This window comes from Microcaecilia unicolor, chromosome 4, assembly GCF_901765095.1.
Source record: "Microcaecilia unicolor chromosome 4, aMicUni1.1, whole genome shotgun sequence".
Lineage (NCBI taxonomy): Eukaryota > Metazoa > Chordata > Amphibia > Gymnophiona > Siphonopidae > Microcaecilia > Microcaecilia unicolor.
In genome coordinates, this window is record NC_044034.1 from 226,470,057 (window position 1) to 226,491,876 (window position 21,820).

At 46.4% G+C, this 21,820-nt stretch overlaps 1 protein-coding gene across 1 annotated transcript in view; it reads left to right on the top strand.

Annotated features, from left to right (window-relative positions):
• Window positions 1–21,820, top strand: part of EFCAB2 (EF-hand calcium binding domain 2) — a 124,293-nt gene that overhangs the window by 15,545 nt on the left and 86,928 nt on the right. The window contains exon 3 of the mRNA XM_030199523.1: window positions 7,468–7,540. Coding sequence (XP_030055383.1) covers window positions 7,468–7,540 — 73 coding nt within the window. The remainder of the gene's footprint in view (window positions 1–7,467; window positions 7,541–21,820) is intronic.

Genomic DNA, 21,820 nt, shown 5'->3' on the forward strand with positions numbered 1-21,820 from the left:
TGAGGGATACATACAGTGGAAAGGAAGCCCTGGAAACAGAGTTAAGAGGACAGATACCAGCAACAGAATCAGATACTGGGCCAGCATGATCAGAAAAAGAAAGTCACCAGCCAACAAAGGTAGAAAAAAATCGTTTTATTTTCATTTTAGTGTTTGGAATATGTCCACTTTGAGAATTTACATCTGCTATCTTATTTTGCAATGTATAGCAGTCTCCAAGAGACTGGGCTCCCAGTGAGCCAGGGAGGTCAGACTGTGTAAATGAGATGAAGAGGCCCCCCCCCCCCCCACTGTAACAAAGACAGGAACATGCATAATCAAAGCTTAGGTCTCTGCAGTTACAAGGGCTGGCCATTCCTAATTATGCTAATAGTTTTTAATAGGCTAAGTCCCACTGAAAAGCCTCTTTATAAAGGCAGTGCTTTCTCTGGAGAGCAGTGTTAGGAAACAGCAGGAATTGTGTTTATTTGTTTAAACTGCTTTCCTGTGTAAGCTAATTTACAGTTTTCTAGTATATGCTTGACATTGAAGGGTGTGGTAGACCCTTTTGTCAGGTCTGGCTGTGCCTGTAGTTTTCAGTCTAAAGGAAAGACAGGTAGCAATGGAGAAACATCTAATGAAGAAGCGAGACGGGGGGGGGGGGGTACCAACTGATAGTCTGCAGGGGTGCACCAGAGACCCTTGGCACGGCCCTGAGAGCAACAGTGTTCAAGGGTGAATATGGACTCCCATCATAGATTCATCCGGGTTCTTAGCATCAACTCTCTCGGAAGTGTATAAAAGATGGGAGTCCAAAACAGCTAGTTTTGGACTAGTACAAAAACAGCTAGTACAAAACAGCTTCATCCCCTTTGAGGTTTTGAGAGAATGATATGAGCTTACTGAAGCAGATTACTTCCCATACTGTCAACTATGAATTTTATTTATAAAAAGGTACTGCCTGATTGGTGACAGGGAGACCAGGCCATACTGAAACTCTTTAAATTGGGAGTGGGGAAAGGGTTAATTTCTAGACTATATAAAGCACTGTTGTATAGCAAACCAATCACCCAAAAGTATGAACATAGCTGGGAGGATCTGCTGGGAGTGCCTCTATCTGACTCACAGTGGCAAATTATTTACACAAGATTACCAAAGTTACCATTGCTTCTAGCTATATAGAACATAGTTATAAGATGCTTTTTCAGTGGTACTACACCCCAGCACGTCTGAAAAGGATTTTTGGCTCTGGCACTGGTCTCTCTGCTGGAGAGAGTGTGGATCGGAGGGAACCTTTGGTCATATCTGGTGGACTTGCCCTAAAGTTCGGAGATACTGGGAGATGTCACGTTTCCTAGGTCATCTGTTGGGAGCAGAAAGTGAGCCTTCTGCTCTTTTTTTTTTTTTTTTTTTTGCTTAATGGCTCTTCTTTATGACTCATATGGTGGTCACTGCGGCAAGGCTGTGTCTAGCAGCGGCTTGGAGGAAACCTGAAGTCCCCAGCAAGGACTAGCTGATGGTAAAATTGGACTATCTTTATTTAATGTCAAAATTAACAGCCATTAAGTGTGACCAGATAGGCTCATTCTTAGCTGTGTGGGCTCCCTATAAGAAATTGATGGGTCATGGTTAGTAATATGGGGGAGGGATGTGGGGGTAGTAGTGACCCATTGGGGCCACCAAGAGAGCTCAAGCTACTAGAATAAATGATAACTTTTTTGGGGGGGGAAGGTGGGGAAGGAAGGGGTGGGAACAGTGTGAATTGCTAATTATATGTGTATTGCTTGATGTTGGCATTCAGATTGTGTATATTGTGTTATAATTAATAATAAAAGAATTGAAAAAGGAAAAAAAAAGGAATTAAAGACCCGCAAGAGCAACAGGGCCAAAAGCCTACCAAATACCTTATAAAATTTGTTAGTAAAGCCATCTGGCCCTGGTGCCTTAGCAGTAGACAGGGCCTGAATCGCTTGAAAAACTTCATCTAATTCAATGGGTCTAGAAGGCCGTTGCTGAATCCCAGGAGTAAGCCTGGGTTGGGGAACTTGTTCTAGAAAGGCAGATATATTAACCTCTGAAGGAGCGATGTCTGGGGTATAAAGTCTTTAATAGAACTGCTGAAATAGCCGCTGTATATGTAATTGATCCGAAGTTACCACCCCATTTTCATCTTTCAGACCGGCAATATGGTTTCGTGTAGTCTGCTGCTTAAGTTTATGAGCTAAAAGTTTACTAGCTTTGTTGCCAAACTCAAAGTGAGTCTGCCGAACCCGCTGAAGTTGCTCTGAGAGATAAGCTAATTGTAGTTCGTGTAGTTCTTGACGAAGTCTATGAGCTTGATCTGTCAGCTGGGCAGAATGTTGGGGTGCCTGTCAACTTAAGCATCTCTCTACCTCCAACAGTCACCTACACAATAAATCTTCCATATGACAATGCTGTCTTTGAACATGGGCCTTCAGTGCAATAAAGTGACCACGCATTACCGCTTTCAACCCATCCCACAAGATGTCCGGGGAAACCTCACCATTATCATTAAATTGAATATACTCTTTAATTCAATCTGAAGTATATAGGCCATATCCAATAGTAGAGAATCATCTAGCCACCATTCCAGTTGTGCTTTAGGGGGAACCGAAACATGGAGCTGTAGTACAACTGGGCTAGATCAGACCACGTGCGAGGCTGAATCCGGTGATCCAAAATCCTATGGAGAAAAGTAACCTCACCTAGCCACAGATCTATTCGTGAAAAAGAGTTGTACACAGATGAAAAAAAGTATATTCCTGGTGAGTAGGGTTAGCTTGACGTCAAAGATCTAACAAGTGCCATCGCGCAAGGAATGCACGAAACATCTCACAATCCCACTGTGCATAGTGTATTGCCGTGGTGGAATTACCCAGCCCAGGATCCATCGTTAAATTAAAATCTCCTCCCATTAGTAGTAACCCTACCTTATGTTTTAATAATAATTGATCTAATTGCTGGAAAAAAATGCCATGCTCAGCATTAGGGCCATAAACATTTAATAAAGTGTACCTCTGGTTCCCTAGGGCAAATATTAAGAGTAAAAAACGCCCCCCTCTATCCCTAACTACTTTCTCTATCTGCCACGGGTGGGAGTCAGCAAACACTACCATTACCCCCTTAGTCTTCTTACCATCTCGATTGGAAGCAAAATATTGTAGGGGATATTTACGATGCTTACATAAGAGTTCATTAGCTGGTTTCAAGTGTGTCTTCTGAATCAGGGCAATATCAGCCTTTAACCAGGTCAGCTCTTGGAACGAATGCTGATGTTTCATGGGAACATTTAACCACCTGACATTCAGGAGCACTAAGGTTATATCAGACAACAGAGGCCAAGTTTTAGATTAGAAGAAGCAATTATCAAGCCCCACATGCAATCTCCTCCCCATGCCCAACCCAGCCACCCTCCTTTCAAGCCAGAACCACCCCTTACCCTCTTTCCACCCCAACCCCTCCATCTCAACTCCCACCCTCCCTCCCCTAACCCCCCACCTGGTTCTAAGGCCCTCCCCTACAAAGAAAGGAAGCATCCAACAGAGGAAGTGAGCCTCCCCCTCCCACCCCCCACATCACATAGTCCCATATTGTATAACAGTTTAAATTCCCAAACTCTCAAACACAACATGCAAACCATGATGGGAATGTGACCCATTTTTCTTAAGCTTAAATTTCAAAAATTCAATTTAGGGTCTGCAATGTTAGCATATATAAGTCCAAAACATAGTGTCCCAGTCCCAAGTATCTAGAAATACCACCACATCAGGTAAGTTGACCAGCAGATTTCTGGCGCTCCAACCTCTTATTTCCTTTCGACACCCTTTACCATTTCGGGTGTGCTGACATAGAAACAGATCTGGCTTTGCCCAGCGTCGCTGAAGACTTGTCTGCATCTCCCTCTGGCAATACTTCACGTGCTTCAGCCACGGATTTAATCTGATGCATATGGCCAGCCTTGTAAAATGCCAGAGCAAATGGATGTCTCCAGCGGTACCTAATGCCCAACTCACGCAGCCTCACAGTAACCGGCTTCAGATCTGCTCTTCTTTTTAATGTGATTGAGGCCAAGTCTTGATACACTGCCACCTGATAAGAATCCTACTTGAAGTCAATCTTTTGGCCAGCTTGTAGCACCCGCTCCTTAATCTTGAAGTCTTGAAAACAGGCAACTATATCTTTAGGAAGGTTGTTCCTCATTATGCCCAAGGCCCTATGGGAGTGCTCTAAGAGAACCTCTTTGGAATTAATAGCTGATCTGGCCTCTGTTAGTAAAGCGCTCACCAGCCTCTGCACCACGTCTTCACAATCTAAATAGGCTGGCGACTCAGGCAGACCTCTAAAGTGGAGATTAGGCCTTCAACTTCTATTTTCCAGGTCCTCCATCTTATCCGTCAATTGCTGAAATCCTGTGCGCATCTCCACAAACTGCTGATTTAGGGAGTTTATCCCTCCCTTATGCTCCTCCATGTGGCCCTCCAGCTCTTCCATGTGGTTACCCAGATCGCGGATTTCTCCTCGCAGGTCCGCTCCCAAAGCCGCTAGATCAGTTCGGACTGCTTTAAGGTTGGTCTGTATCTCTAGAAGCCAGTCTTTAAGCTCTGGAAACACTATGCTCTGGTCCTTCGTGGTCCACACCTGATAAAAACAAGTCCTGGGGGGAAGATCCCCCAGAGTGGCGCACCAGGCCCAAAGTCTCCGACTCCATCGCTGCCATGTGCTTCACCGCTGAGCTGCCTGTAAAGGCATATTGAGAGAAGTCTGCGGGTGCACTCATCCCCAATCCACCTCCGCTGTGTGTGTTTAACTGCAGACACCCAAATCACACTGCGAAATAAATATAGAAATGGAGCAACGCCAAGAAGATTAGCGTGGGGGAGCGGAAGCTCTCTCCACAAGCGACCATTTTGCCTGGTGATGTCACTTCCTCCAGTGTTTACATTATCTTCTCTGTCTTCCCATCCCTCACCCCTTAATATAACACCAGCCTCTTATACATAAATTAAACTGATAAAGAAACATACAAAGAGAGAATCTACCCAAGATGAGGTTTGTTTTCTGATAACCTCTCTTAATACTCCTCCCCTTATATACTCACACTTACCACATCTGAAACATGTTTTATATTCAGAAAATGGTTTATAAAGTTTTCTGCAAATTATAATAAGAAAGACAATAAGGAGGAAGACACACTGTACTATATCCAGCTTGTGAAGACGTGAAGGAGGAGAGATGCAAGGGAGAGAAATGAAATGAAAGCAGTGGAAGGAGGAGTGCAATAGGGAAAAAGAAGATGAATAACTAACAGGGAGAAAAGGAGAAGAGAACAAAGAAAGGAAGGAAGAGAGAAGAATGAGAGACGTCAGAGGGAGAAAATAGGAGAGCACAGGAGGAAGAGGAGGAGAGAGGAATTTAGAGAAAAAGGAGGTAAGAGGCTAGGGAGGAGCAGCATACCCTATTGCATTAAAGGATATCATAAGTGTACCAAAGGAAAGTGAGAGAAACCACAAAGAGGAAATAGAAGGAAGAGAGAGATGATAGAGAGGATGAGTGGTAGGAGGGGAGGAAAAATCCGAGAATAAGGAAACAGACTCCTCAGCAGTTTATGCTACACATGATGGTGCTACAGTTTGCGTTTTGCAACAGATAGCATCTATGCCCATCAAACAGGCCTGGTGTGCCATCAACCACTAGAGAGCAGCAACAGGGCAAAGGGATTTGTGGAGTTAACTCACAGTAAGGTACTGTAGATATTCATCTTCCAGGACAGGTATGTCTCGATTCCTGTATTTTCCATCGTTATTGGGGATCAGATATAAGAAGTCCTTGGAATTATCCTTTCCTTATTAGGCAGTTAAATTGTGGAGCTCTTTACCTGCTTCTCTTAGAAGAATTCCTACATATTGGTCCTTTAGCAAAAGTTTGAAGACTTATGTTTTTCAAACATTTTACAGTTAGTCGTGATACTGTGGTTAGTTTGTTTCTGTCTTAATATTGTAACTGTGAAGAGTTAAGGGGCTGTCCTGGCCTGGGTAGGCCACTAGGAGGCGCTGTTCCCATAGAAATGGGGGAAAAGGTCCAGGTCATGTCATTATTGAGGAGTCCACCAGGGGAGCCAGTAGGGGAATGTCCAGGTGGAGGTTGCTAGGACCAAGGAGAGTCCTGGGCTGGAAACAGGTGTAGGTAGTTAGGGGCTGGATCCTGCCTGGAATTCAGGGGGAAGAGCCTGAAGGGGTGGAGAACCTAATTAACCACCTTATACCTGCCTGGGTAGTGAAAGAGAAGAAAGAAGCTGGGACCTGGCAGTTTGAGGAAGAAGATCCCCTTTGAAGGTGCTGGCTGAACTTTGTGGACTTTTTGAAACCATCTGCTGAAAAGGTGACAGCTGCACTACCAGCTGAGAAAGTCTTTAAATGAAAAAGAAAATGCTTTTGTAGGGCTGTTAGAACTGTGAAAGTTTGGGGAATTGCTTTAAGTATGGAAAGGGTTTAATTAGAAGACTCTGAGTAACTGCCTTTTGTTATGTTTGAGTTGAAGAAGAAATGTTTTGAGTTCAAGAAGAAATAAGCCCTGAAGAGTATGTGAAATGGCCACTAATAAAAACCTTTGCTTATAAGACGCCTGGTGTTGGTGAACATTTGTGAAGGAAGCTAAGCAGGGTCAGCCCTGGCCAGGTCCTGGAAGGGTGACCAGTTCACATAACCCACTTTGAACCAGAGTTCTGGGAGTTGGCGGGCTATGAAACTCATATTAACTTACAATCAGTGTTTATACCTGAGACAATGGAGGGTTAAGTGACTTGCTCAAGATCACAAGGAATGTCACTGGGAATTGAACCTTGGCTTTCTTAGCTCTTAGCCCACTGCTCTAGCCTGTAGACTACCTACCTCTCCACTCCAACGGGTGATGCACACAACTCTGTTGATGGAAAATTTAGGACAAAGACAGTGCAATTGTGGCCATATAACCAAATTTGTAACCCGTGTAGTAAAGCACTGTTATGTATGCTCCTTCAATGAAGGAAAAGAAACTTCCATCCTATCTTGGCATTGATGTTTAGCTTCTGAACATATTGCTATATGAAAGAGAAGAATAGAATAGAATAGTGTTTTCTCTATATGTAGATAAATCCAGCAGAGTGTATTCTGTTCTCCTTCCTTCTTTCTTACTGATGGCACCTATTGGTATAGAAAATCTATTTGTCTCTGTACCCCCCCCCCTCCCACCAATGCCCGACTCCTCTGACAATCTTGCTAATCTCAAGATGAGCAAATTTCCCAGTTACTTTTATGGTTTAGGCAACCCTTGATGCACTGAAGTAACTTTACCAATATGTTTATGGTAAGATTTCATATCTCTTGTGTTGCTCAGAACCCTGCCCCACCCTTAGCCCTAAGTGTTTACCAAATGTGTACCGATACTGGTGATCTGGTTTTATTTAATTCATTGATTTTTTTTTTTTTTTAGGGAGATCGGTACCATTATCAGATCTCTAGGTTGCTGTCCAAGTGAAGGAGAGCTTCATGACATGATTGCAGAAGTAAGTGTTGCATGCTTTTGCTGTCAGTTTTTATGCTTTTTATGCTTGTAATTATTTTTGCAATTGTAGTGCAGTTGGAATGCATTTGTTCATTTTAAAATAGTATAACTATTGATAGTGCGGTTGTTTCTGAGGTTCAAAAAAGGCCATGTTTCCTTATGCACTGTATGTCTATAGTTGTATAATTGTATATTTGGCTGAAACAGTTAAAGACATGGTGGTTCATTTAATCCAACCTTCTAATTGCCTGACATAGGAAGATGAAAAACCCTGTGTACCTGCAGTGCAATGGAAAACGGTTTCTTTATGACCTGTGGACAGTATAAGAGTAATTTTATGTAGTCTTTGTTTCCCCAAGGACAGGCAGCCCAGTGTATCCTTACACATGGGTGACATCATCCGACAGGCCGGTGCAGATGCTGCCCAGTCTAATATCTCTTTAAGATGCTTTTGGCAGCGTCCCTACCGTACATGCGCATGTGCGTTCATGCTTGAGCATGGAACCTCCAGTCTTCGTTTTTCCACAGAGCAAGGAGGTTGTGTTCGCGTTTGCTTCTCTCGGCGCTTATACTAGTTTCACTTTCTGTGTCTTCCCATTTGGGTACCTTGCTTATTTTTCTTTTTTTTCCCTCATATTTTTAGTTTTTGTTGTTCCTTATTATTATTTTTAGTTTATTTTCAGCCCTTACATTTCATTTTCACAACTCCAAGGCCCGCTTAGGCCAGAGCATTGGCCTCAATTTGAGACAAGCCTTTTTTGGTCTCATTTATTCTGCTATATTTAAAACAACTATTAAGATTCAGTCCTTACAAAACACATCTGTTCGTTTAATATGTCATTATGAAAAATAAATCGTGTGATTCCTCTATTGAAAGTCAGAAGCCGCAAAAGTGGAAGACTACAGAATGGAGCAGATCAAGATGGCATCTGAGAGAGGGTGTGTGGTTTGAGAGCTCCTGAACCCTCGTGAAAACGTACCGAGGGGGAGTCCTCTTTCCCTAAATATATGGGAAAAAGGAAAGGAAAAACCGGGGCTAAAGCCTCTCCTAGCCCCGGTGATGGCCCAACTTTTCGGCAAACGACTCTCGAGGTTTTTCGAGTTCAAACACCTGAAGCGCAGATACCGACCTTGATTGGCTCCCCAGGATTGTTAGAGGATCTTAGCAGTGAGGCTTGATCTTTGAGTCCACAAAACAGCCCCTCCGAGACCTGGAAGAGATTTTATGCCGATATGAGAGCAGCAGTTAGATTCCCTGGCAGCTAGAGGAGGCCCTACCGGATTTTCAACGCCAGATGAGATGAAAACTATTAGGAAAGAGAGGGGTGATGATTCCTCGTTTTCCTCTATCGTGGCAGCTCCTGTTGTGGGAGTTGGAGAGAAATCGAGACCTGCTGTTGTAACCTTAGAGGCCCTGTGGGACGCAATCCAGGTATTAAACTCATCGCTACTTCAAACTACGAACTTATTTAAATCAGAAGTAATTAATATTAAACAATCTCATCAAACTTTAAGTTCGAGGGTAAAAACACAAGAAGACAAATGTGAGTTATACGACGTAGAGTTTAAAAAATTTCAAAGTCTCGTTGGAAATGTTGTTATAGAGAGAGAAACTGTGCAAAAAAAGATGGAATACTTAGATAACCAGTTGAGACGAAATAATTTAAGATTCTTACATTTCCCAAAATCACCTTTGATACCAGCTGCAGAAATGCTAAGAAAATATTTTACCGAAATTTTGGGTATTCCAAATGAAACAATACCTCCTATTGTAAAAGTGTATTATATCACAAGAGTTAAATCATCATTTACAGAAGCTTCTCCAAAGTTAAATTTGACGGAAATCCTTGAAACTTCCTTAGAGACAGTTAATGAATGTACAACTCTTTTGGCTTCTTTTGCCTTCGAATCGGACAGAAATAACATATTCAGACTTTACTTTAGATTTATGGCTACAAAATTTCTTGGATCAAAAATACAAGTGTTTCCTGATATAAGCAAGTCTACACAGAAAAGGAGAAAGGAATTTTGGGGGTTAAAGCCACAAATTCTTGCGTTAGATGGAACTTTCTTGTTGAAATTTTCATGTAGATGCTTAGTCTCCCTGAAAATGATTAATTATGTATTTTTTGACCCAGGAAAAATTTTATATCTAAAGTAGTGATGAATTTACCTTGAATGCTCAAACAGGGAGCTAAAATCGCTGGTTGTATTTCTGTGCTTCCCCCTCTCAGTTAAAAATTTAACTATATTTTCTGTTATGAAATTTCTTTGTGTCTTGATCTAAATGATGTGGACTAAGATAATGGTTTATTTCCTAAAACTTGATCTAAAGGAAAAGAGTTATTTTCCTTAATGACTGTTTTCTTTAATTTCTTTTCTTTTTTTTTTTTTTTAATTTTTTCTTTATTTGATTTTCAAATTACAAATATACAAACACTTGGTTAGGTAAAACTGGATAGAGGAGGAAACATTATTATAAAGCAAGGAAACTATTTACATACATAATTTCCTACACTCCAAGTCCACTATTGGGAGTTCAAAATGTACAATAAGTTGAAGAAAAATAGCAAGCAATCCAACCTAATTAAGTTGAGATAACGGACGTATATGGGTCGTTTCATTAATTATCAAACGCTATCGCTGGTTGGAAGCACTGTTCCAACAGTCTTTCTAGCTGTTATAAACATTTCCAGTTGGGGTGGGTCGAAGAAAAAAACATTTTTCAGTTTGATAGGTGACTAAACACTTGCATGGAAATTTTAGGAAAAAAGTGGCTCCCAAATTGATCACTTCTTGTTTCATCTGAAGAAACTTTCTCCAGCGCAGCTGTGTTTCCCTTGATACATCTGGGAAAATATTAATTTTTAAACCCTTGAATAACTTTTCACGGTTTTTATAAAACATTCTCAAAATCCAAGGTTTATCTGGCAATAAAGCCACTGTAGCCACCAAAGTGGCTGGCACTGCTAAATCTGTGTCTGATGTCTCTAATAATGCAGATATATCAAGGGGTTGATTTTCTTGTTGTTCTTGCTGTCGCAAATTCCCAGATGGTAAATAAAATACTTGTGTAAAAGGAGGCATATTCTCCTCTTTAATCTGAAGAATTTCTTTGAGGTATAATTTTAATATCTCTTTAGGAGCCATGTTAGACACATAGGGAAAATTCAGAAACCGTAAATTATTGTTCCTAGGAAAGTTCTCCATATTCTCTGCTTTTCTTCTTAAGTTAACTACATCCTTTAACATAACATTTTGAACTTCTTGCAACTGTTGTATTTCTTTGGCTTGTTTTTCAACCTGTGTGTTTAACCGTTTAACTTTATCTTCAACACAGTCTACATCTTGTTTAAGTTTTTGTATTTGCGGTAACAAAGCTTTGCCCAGATCTGCAATTAAATTCCAAAGACAATCAAGTGTCACCTCGGGAGGGTTACTTTGAAAAACTGCCAGTGAAAAGGCTCCTACCTCCGATTGCAAGGAAACTTCACCCCCGCTGGAAATTATTCTTTCCTCCATTGTTGTCTCAACCAACGTATCCAACGTTTCTCCGAGGACAAGCAGGCTGCTTGTTCTCACGACTGGGTGACGTCCACGGCAGCCCCCACCAACCGGAACAAAACTTCGCGGGCGGTCCCGCTCGCAGGGCACGCCCACCGCGCATGCGCGGCCGTCTTCCCGCCCGTGCGTGACCGTTCCCGCTCAGTCTTTTCTTTTCCGCGCTGGAGAGAGACGTGTTCGTCTCTCTCTCTGTCAGCCCCGGAAACCGGATCGCGTTGTTCGCGAATCTTCTTATTTTTTTCTTTCGTTACCGCGTTTATCTTTAGTTTTCTTTAAAAAAAAAAAAAAAAAACGCGCTGAACTTGTTTTTCCCTCGTTTCTTAGCGGGGGCGTCGCGTTGCGGCCTTGTGGCCGCGCGGTCGATTTATTTTTGAGGTGTGATTTTACCGCCACAATCGACGACTTTGATTTCGCCGATGCGATTTTTCCGTCGATGTCCTCGAAGGTCCCGAGTGGATTTAAAAAGTGTGGTCAGCGCGGCCGGCATATCTCGCAGACCGACACTCACGCTTGGTGCCTCCAGTGCCTCGGGCCGGAGCACGATACCAAGTCGTGTACTTTGTGTCTCGGTCTCCGGAAACGGACACAAGTAGCGAGGCAAGTTCTTCGGGACCGTCTTTTTGGAACTTGCGCCGGCCCCTCGACGTCGACTTCGACGGCATCGGTATCGACGGCCGGTTCTTCGGTACCGGTATCGATGTCCACGAAATCGGCACCGATGGCATGGACCCCAGGAGCACAGGTCCCGTCGGCCCGCCGGTCCTCCGGTGACGGCAGGGGTGAGAGGCCGCGTGGGCAATCGGCCCCGGTCACTCCCTCTACCCAGGGCCCTCGGGACCGAACCCTGTCGGACCCGGTCCCTCGAGGCCGAGGGGTATCGACCTCCTCCTCCTCCATTCCACCTAGCGCCGATGACGGGCACCGTAAGAAAACGAAGAAGCACCGTCATCGGTCGCCATCGATGCATCCGGCTCCCGGCGCCGGAGAGGAGTCGACGCCGAGAAAGCGTCAGCGTTGAGAGGAGAGGTCCCCCTCTGTAGTAGAGGTACCGCCGCGTCAGGGTCCCAGCACTTCGGTGCAGTCTCCTGGACCCGAGCAGCTTCTGGCACTGACGCCTCTACCGGCCCCCCCGTCTTCCCGGCAGCGGGCCTGGACGAGTGCCTCCGAGCCATCCTTCCAGGGATCCTGGAAGGGCTGATGCGCCAGACTGTGCCCCCTCGGCGCCGTTGACTGTGGCGCCGGCGAGCTCTAGCCCGGTGCCGAGGCCTCCGACGCCGCTTGCGGCGCCGGTCTCGACCGCCACGCAGGTGGAGTCCCCGTCGACGTCGATGGAGGGAGCTTCATCCCTGCCGGCGCGGGAGTCCACCGCTCGACGTCGAGCCACCGAGGCCTCGGTGCCTCGACGTCGAGCCGGGCCCGGTTGAGGACTCAGCTGCACGAGCTTATGTCCGACACCGAGGAAGAGGCCTCGTGGGGGAAGGAGGAGGACCCCAGATATTTCTCCTCAGAGGAGTCTGTGGGCCTTCCCTCCGACCCCACTCCTTCACCAGAGAGGAAGCTCTCGCCACCTGAGAGCCTCTCCTTTGCCTCCTTTGTCAGGGATATGTCTATTTGCATTCCCTTTCCCGTGATCTCTGTGGATGAGCCGAGGGCTGAGATGCTCGAGGTCCTCGACTATCCATCACCACCTAGAGAGTCCTCCACGGTACCGTTGCATAATGTCCTCAAAGAGACACTGCTTCGGAACTGGTTGAGACCATTATCTAATCCCACCATCCCCAAGAAAGCAGAGTCCCAATACAGGATCCACTCGGACCTAGAGTTAATGCGGCCCCAATTGCCTCATGACTCGGCGGTCGTGGACTCTGCTCTCAAGAGGGCACGGAGTTCGAGGGATACCGCCTCGGCACCCCCGGGGCGGGAGTCTCGCACTCTGGACTCGTTTGGGAGGAAGGCCTACCAATCTTCCATGCTCGTGACCCGCATCCAGTCTTACCAGCTCTACACGAGCATCCACATGCGGAATAATGTGAAGCAACTGGCGGACCTGGTTGACAAGCTCCCGCCGGAGCAGTCCAGGCCTTTTCAGGAGGTGGTCAGGCAGCTGAAGGCGTGCAGAAAGTTCCTGTCCAGGGGTATATATGACACCTGTGACGTGGCATCTCGTGCTGCGGCCCAAGGTATAGTGATGCGCAGGCTCTCATGGCTGCGTGCCTCTGACCTGGACAACCGCACCCAGCAGAGACTGGCCGACGTCCCTTGCCGGGGGGATAATATTTTTGGTGAGAAGGTCGAGCAGCTGGTGGACCAACTGCATCAGCGGGAAACCGCCCTCGACAAGCTCTCCCACCGGGCGCCTTCAGCATCCACCTCAGCAGGTGGACATTTTTCCTGGGTCCGGCAGGCTGCGCCCTATGCTTTTACCAAGCGTAGGTACACCCAGCCGGCCCGAAGGCCTCGTCAGGCACAGGGACAGTCCCAGCGCGCTCGTTCTCGTCAACAGCGTGCGCCTAAGCAGCCCCCTGCGCCTCCACAGCAAAAGCCGGGGACGGGCTTTTGACTGGATCCATGGGAACATAGCCGCCCTCAAAGTGTCCGTACCGGACGATCTGCCGGTTGGAGGGAGGTTGAAATTTTTTCACCAAAGGTGGCCTCTCATAACCTCCGACCAGTGGGTTCTCCAAATAGTGCGGTGCGGATACGCCCTGAATTTGATCTCCCTGCCACCAAATTGTCCTCCGGGAGCTCAATCCTTCAGCTCCCATCACAAGCAGGTACTTGCAGAGGAACTCTCCGCCCTTCTCAGCGCCAATGCGGTCGAGCCCGTACCACCCGGGCAGGAAGGGCAGGGATTCTATTCCAGGTACTTCCTTGTGGAAAAGAAAACAGGGGGGATGCATCCCATCCTAGACCTGAGAGGCCTGAACAAATTCCTGGTCAAAGAAAAGTTCAGGATGCTTTCCTTGGGCACCCTTCTGCCAATGATTCAGAAAAACGATTGGCTATGTTCCCTGGATTTAAAGGATGCATACACTCACATCCCGATACTGCCAGCTCACAGACAGTATCTCAGATTCCGCCTGGGCGCACGGCACTTTCAGTATTGTGTGCTGCCCTTTGGGCTCGCCTCTGCCCCACGGGTGTTTACAAAGTGCCTCGTGGTGGTAGCGGCGTATCTACGCAAACTGGGAGTGCACGTGTTCCCATATCTCGACGATTGGCTGGTCAAGAACACCTCGGAAGCAGGAGCTCTCCGGTCCATGCAGTGCACTATTCAACTCCTGGAGCTGCTGGGGTTTGTGATAAATTACCCAAAGTCCCATCTCCAGCCAGCCCAGTCTCTGGAATTCATAGGAGCTCTGCTGAATACCCAGACGGCTCAGGCCTTCCTTCCCGAAGCGAGGGCCAACAATCTCCTGTCCCTGGCTTCACAGACCAGAGCGTCTCAGCAGATCACAGCTCGGCAGATGTTGAGACTTCTGGGTCATATGGCCTGTACAGTTCATGTGACTCCCATGGCTCGTCTTCACATGAGATCTGCTCAATGGACCCTAGCTTCCCAGTGGTTTCAAGCCACCGGGAATCTAGAAGATATCATCCGCCTCTCCACCAGTTGCCGCACTTCACTGCACTGGTGGACTATTCGGACCAATTTGACCCTGGGACGTCCATTCCAAATTCCACAGCCCACGAAGGTGCTGACGACGGATGCATCTCGCCTGGGGTGGGGAGCTCATGTCAATGGGCTTCACACCCAGGGTCTGTGGTCCCTCCAGGAAAAGGATCTGCAGATCAACCTCCTGGAGCTCCGAGCGATCTGGAACGCACTGAAGGCTTTCAGAGATCGGCTGTCCTACCAAATTATTCAAATTCGGACAGACAATCAGGTTGCAATGTATTACATCAACAAGCAGGGGGGCACCGGATCTCGCCCCCTGTGTCAGGAAGCCGTCGGGATGTGGCGTTGGGCTTACCAGTTCGGCATGCTCCTCCAAGCCACATACCTGGCAGGCGTAAACAACAGTCTGGCCAACAGACTGAGCAGAGTCATGCAACCGCACGAGTGGTCGCTCCATTCCAGAGTGGTACGCAAGATCTTCCGAGAGTGGGGCACCCCCTCGGTGGACCTTTTCGCCTCTCAGACCAACCGCAAGCTGCCTCTGTTCTGTTCCAGACTTCAGACACACGGCAGGCTAGCGTCGGATGCCTTTCTCCTTCATTGGGGGACCGGCCTCCTGTATGCTTATCCTCCCATACCTTTGGTGGGGAAGACCTTACTGAAGCTCAAGCAAGATCACGGCACCATGATTCTGATCGCGCCCTTTTGGCCCCGTCAGATCTGGTTCCCTCTTCTTCTGGAGTTGTCCTCCGAAGAACCGTGGAGATTGGAGTGTTTTCCGACTCTCATTTCGCAGAACGACGGAGCGTTGCTGCACCCCAACCTTCAGTCTCTGGCTCTCACGGCCTGGATGTTGAGGGCGTAGACTTCGCTGCGTTGGGTCTGTCGGAGGGTGTCTCCCGTGTCTTGCTTGCCTCTAGGAAGGATTCCACTAAAAAGAGTTACTTTTTCAAGTGGAGGAGGTTTGTCGTTTGGTGTGAGAGCAAGGCCCTAGAACCTCGTTCTTGCCCTGCACAGAACCTGCTTGAATACCTTCTGCACTTATCAGAGTCTGGCCTCAAGACCAACTCAGTAAGGAATCACCTTAGTGCGATTAGTGCTTACCATTATCGTGTGGAAGGTAAAGCCATCTCTGGAGAGCCTTTAGCCGTTCGATTCATGAGAGGCCTGCTTTTGTCAAAGCCCCCTATCAAGCCTCCTACAGTGTCATGGGATCTCAACGTCGTCCTCACCCAGCTGATGAAACCTCCTTTTGAGTCACTGAATACCTGCCATCTGAAGTACTTGACCTGGAAGGTCATTTTCTTGGTGGCAGTTACTTCAGCTCGTAGGGTCAGTGAGCTTCAAGCCCTGGTAGCTCATGCTCCGTATACCAAATTTCATCACAACAGAGTAGTGCTCCGCACTCACCCAAAGTTCCTGCCAAAGGTGGTGTCGGAGTTCCATCTTAACCAGTCAATTGTCTTGCCAACATTCTTTCCCAGACCGCATACCCGCCCTGCTGAACGTCAGTTGCACACATTGGACTGCAAGAGAGCATTGGCCTTCTACTTGGAGCGGACACAGCCCCACAGACAGTCCGCCCAATTGTTTGTTTCTTTCGACCCTATAACAGGATAGGGATCGCTGTCAGGAAACGCACCATCTCCAATTGGCTAGCAGATTGCATTTCCTTCACTTATGCCCAGGCTGGGCTGAATCTGGAGGGCCATGTCACGGCTCACAGTGTCAGAGCCATGGCAGCATCGGTGGCTCACTTGAAGTCAGCCACTATTGAAGAGATTTGCAAGGCTGCGACGTGGTCATCTGTCCACACATTCACATCACATTACTGCCTCCAGCAGGATACCCGACGCGACAGTCGGTTCGGGCAGTCGGTGCTGCAGAATCTGTTTGGGGTGTAAATCCAACTCCACCCTCCAGGACCCGAATTTATTCTGGTCAGGCTGCACTCTCAGTTAGTTGTTCTTCGTAGGTCAATTTCTGTTATACCCTCGCCATTGCGAGGTCCAATTGACCTGGGTTCTTGAGTGAGCCTGAGAGCTAGGGATACCCCAGTCGTGAGAACAAGCAGCCTGCTTGTCCTCGGAGAAAGTGAATGATACATACCTGTAGCAGGTGTTCTCCGAGGACAGCAGGCTGATTGTTCTCACCTACCCTCCCTCCTCCCCTTTGGAGTTGCGTTTTTGATCATTTTTGCTTGTCATTCAACTGAGCGGGAACGGTCACGCACGGGCGGGAAGACGGCCGCGCATGCGCGGTGGGCGTGCCCTGCGTGCGGGACCGCCCGCGAAGTTTTGTTCCGGTTGGTGGGGGCTGCTGTGGACGTCACCCAGTCGTGAGAACAATCAGCCTGCTGTCCTCGGAGAACACCTGCTACAGGTATGTATCATTCACTACAATGTAACCCATAACCAAGCTGTAACAAATGTATTTTCATTATTCATATCTTATTGTAAGCCACACTGAGCCCGCAAAGAGGTGGGAAAATGTGGGATACAAATGCAAACAATAAATAAAATAAACATCGCTCCTTCGCGTTCTTCAGCCCTCGGTCTACCTTTCCGGGATCAGACTTGATGACGCCGCTAGCGAAGAAGCGAATCCTCGTTGCGCTGGAGGAAGAGGAGGTGTTCGAGCATTGTGGCTCAAAGATACTTCCAGCTCCAAGGATCCCTGCGCGCCTCCAACTGCGGCAGAAGACACCAGCGAGCCGCTAACCGGTGTACTTGCGTCCTGAACCCGCTATAGAAAAGAGTCTATAGGACCGTTTCGGGTCGGGGTTCCCAGTCGCTGGTGGGCTATGGCAGCAGCTTTTCCCCTTCTCTTCGGCATTATTAAGGTATTATTTGGTGGAAAACCGCCAAACTAAGAGAGGAAACTACTTTCTGCAGGAGCTCCAAAATACATCCGTGCTACTCAGCGGCCATTTTGAAAGAAGTTTCTTTAATTTCAATGCATTTATATTTTGTGAATGTATAATATTGAAACTTATAAATAAATAAAAAAAAGTGGAAGACTATGGTCCACTACGTGTAAGAATCCTTGCCAAAAAGAGTATTGAGACCGTCCGGTCTCATTACTCTATTAAATAGTCACCACTGGCTCCAGTTTAAGATTTACTTCTCACCTTTAAAGCCTTTAGGATACCTTTCTACTTTGACTATACCTTAGACTCCAGCTGAGTTCTTAGATCCTTTAATGACTATTGTATGATTCTGCCTGGTCCTCGGGCAACCCAGTATGAGTCTACGAGGCATTCTGACTTTAACTGCCCCTGCATTCTGGAATTTGCTCCCATTAATAATACATGAAGACCGCGCTTTAGTAAGTTTCAAAATAGCTGTTAACACCTGGAGTAAAATCAAAGGAGTAGAGCTGAAGAAAATCTTATATTTAAAGGGATTTTATTCACTACAATAGATTAAAGAACCAGATGTCCAACACTGACCGTGTTTTGCCCTTTGCAGGGCTGCGTCAGGGGCAATAAAGACTGTTAATAAACATAAAGAAACAAGTACATAAAAGTAAATAAATACATACATAAGTGATTACATAATAATAAACTTGGAAATAATGCCACAAACCTATAATACCATTTTCCGCACGGGAATTGCTAGCACGGTTTAGTAAAAGAGGCCCATAGAAAACTAGCAAGTTTGCACTGTCATATCTTATGAACTGTAGGAGATTTCCTAATGGTTTGGTAAGGTCATGTTTGATCTGTGCTCTAAGCATAAAAAGGCAGTATGAGAAGGTGCCTGTCTGATTCACCACAGCTTCAAGTTGTGCTGCAGAGTGTGCAGGAAAGATAGTTAGTAAGTGTACCTTTTACTCTTTATGTGCTGCAGTTTTAAATACTGATTTTAGATATATTTTTAAAGTTCCAATCTCTTTTACTATATAGTTTGATTGATGAGGTATAGCTCCTATTTATTTTTCTGTTTGGTAAGCTCACTTTTGACTGGACACTATGGGGAGTTGCTTGTCAGACTCACTATGGCTCATAGAAAGCTAGTGTCAGACTTGTGATTTCTTGTACCAAGTAGAGCTCTGCTGAGCCCGGTACTCGGACCAGGTTCTTCTTGGTGGCTGGACAACCCCGGGTTTCACCTGCGCAGACCGCCGTTCCCCAGAGGTTGAGCCCCTAGGTGCGGGCGGCCTGCAGGACTTACGGGACGGAGCTGGAAGCAGGGTGATGAATGTATCGGCCAGGCAGGCAGCAGGTCAAGAGAGTAATCCACGTACAAGCGGCAGTCAGTAGGCAGGCGGCAGGCAAGAGAGTAATCCAGGTACAGGCAAGTCAGTAGGCAGGCGGCAGACAAGAGAGTAATCCAGGTACAGGCGAAAGTCAGTAGGCAGGCAAGAGAGTAATCCAGGTACAGGCAAAAGTCAGTAGGCAGCCGGCAGGCAAGAGTAATCCAGGTACAAGTAAAAGTCAGTAGGCAGGCGGCAGGAAAGAGAGTAATCCACATACAGGCGAAAGTCAGTAGGCAGCCGGCAGGCAAGAGAGTAATCCAGGTACAGGCGAAAGTCAGTAGGCAGGCAAGAGAGTAATCAAGATGCAGGCGAAAGTCAGTAGGCAGGCAGAAGGGTAATCCAGGTACAGGCAAAGTCAGCAACGAGGGACCAGTAGATAAGAAGCAGCCTACAGAGGTAGATACACCTACCAAAGTAGAAGCCGAAGCATGGAGTCCAGGGAGAGCTTAGCTGATAAAGTGCTGGCATCTGACATCAGCAGGGAGAAGGAGCACAGCCATAGGACAAGAGCAGGGGAAGGAAGAACCGGAAGACCAATAGGAGAGAAGCAAAGGAAGCCAGGCAGAGGAAGAGCAGACCCAGGTGGGTGGAAGCAAAGCAATCAAGGAGCCTGGAAGCCAGGCAGAGACAGAGAGCAGAAACCAGGTGCATGGAAGCAAAGCAATTAAGGAGCCTGCAACCACTGCTCTCTGAACAAACCTAGAGAGGACTACACACACATGGCTCAGGCAGTGCCAGCCAAGTGTGCGTGTCGATGGGACCCTGCACAGCCCGAGGACACCGCTTGCAGTGGCGTACCAAGGGGGGGGCGGTCTGCCCCGGGTGCACGCTGCTGGGGGGGGTGCCGCGTGCCTGTCGGCTTCGCTGGTTCCCTGCTCTCTCTGCCCTGGAACAGGTTACTTCCTGTTCCAGGGCAGAGGGAGCCAGTGGAGCCGACAGGCGCGCGGCTGCTCTTCCAGCAGCCAAGAAGGCACCCGGGGGGGTGTTTGATGCTTGAGGAGGTGTTGATGTGCCGGGGGTGTCATGCTGCACCCTGGGGGGATGGACGCCGCTGCACCCGGGGGGTGGGGTGCACAGCAGCAATCCGCCCCGGGTGGCAGCCGACGTAGGATCGCCACTGGCCACTTGCATTGAGGTAGGGGACATGACAGCTAGCAAGTTTGCACTGTCATTCCTTGTGAACTGTAGGAGGTTTCCAAATGGTTTCTGTTTCTTATTTGTTCCTAGCTTTTTTATCACATAGGTGATACCTATGATTTACACCTAGTGGGTATGTACTGTTACTTAATGCTACTACTACTAATCGTTTCTCTAGTGCTACTAGATATACACAGTACTGTACACACATTATGTGCAGGTACTTTCTATGTCCCTAATGGGCTCACAATTTAAGGTTTTGTACCTGGGGCAATGGAGGGTCAAGTGGCTTGCCCAGGGCAAAAAAGAGCTGCAGTGGGAATTGAACTCAGTTCCCCAGGACCACAGTCCGCTGCACTAACCATTCAGCTACTCCTCCACTCCATGTTTTTAGCTAGTTATTTTATGTGTTATGTTCATACATATATTTATTTTACTATCTATAATCAAGACAGTATTTATGTCCTTTTTTAGTGGTTTTACATTTTACTATTGTTCCTTTATTTGCATGGTTTTATTATAAGTTTGTGGTGTTATGTAATTACTTATATATTTATTGTTATGTTCTTGTTTATTATGTTTGTTACTTAGTGATTTTATATGTTTATTAACAGTCTTTATTATCCCTGACGCAGCCCTGCAAAGGGCGAATCACAGCCTCTTGTCGGGCATCTGGTTCTTTTATCTATTGTAGTGAATAAAATCCTTTTAAATACAAGATTTTCTTCAGATCTGCTCCTTTGCTTTTACTAAATTGGATCTTGCAGATCGTCTGCCCTATTATTTTTTTGGACCAACAGGCCTATGGAACCTGAGAGGGAGTGAGTTTGACAGCATGGCACTCCCTACTTGTTAAGTTAGTCTTGTACAGTCATTTTCTCTAGTGTTTGGACTGGATGTTGGTCTTTCCTATTAATGTAGTTCCTTTTCTTTTATAGTTTTTTAGACTGTAAATTAAAGTCATCATCTTATAATTTGATATGTCCAGCGCTTTTGATGTTGCTGATCACAGTATTCTATCCTCACTACTTGTCGAGATGGGCATATGCAGAAACATTCATTAGTGGTTCATGGGCTTCCTAAAATCTAGAGCATACCAAGTTAAAATGTCTGGATCGATCTCACCAGCCTGGTTCCCAGACTATTGAGTGCCACAAGCTTCTCCTGTCTCTCCCACCCTTTTTCATATCATGATGGAACCATTAGGCTGTATACGGAAAGTCAAAGGTTTAAAATCTTTTACATATGCTGACGATGTCACTATTTGCCTACCTTTTGATAATCATATTCAGGACATCCTTAATACCATCCAAAACATCCTGGATCTGATGGAAAATTGGCCATCCGCTTTCCATCTCAAATTAAACAGGGCAAAAATTAAATTCCTAATCATTTCTAATCCTAATAACAATTAGAACCTTACCAGCTTCGCAATCAATCAAATGACTTACCCACTAGAGTCTAATACTAGGGGTGGTCATTGACCAATTTTTAGCCTGCGAAGACCAAATCAACTCCGTGGTTGGTTGCCAAAGCCTTCAAGTCTCTTTGGAAGCTAAAAAGAATTAGACCTTTCTTTCCAACAACCATTTCCATTCCCTTGTCCAAACTCTGGTTTTATCTTAGTTAGACTACTGCAATGTGGTTTACTTAGGGAACAGGGAATTTCTAACTCAGAAACTCCAAACTGCCTTAAACACA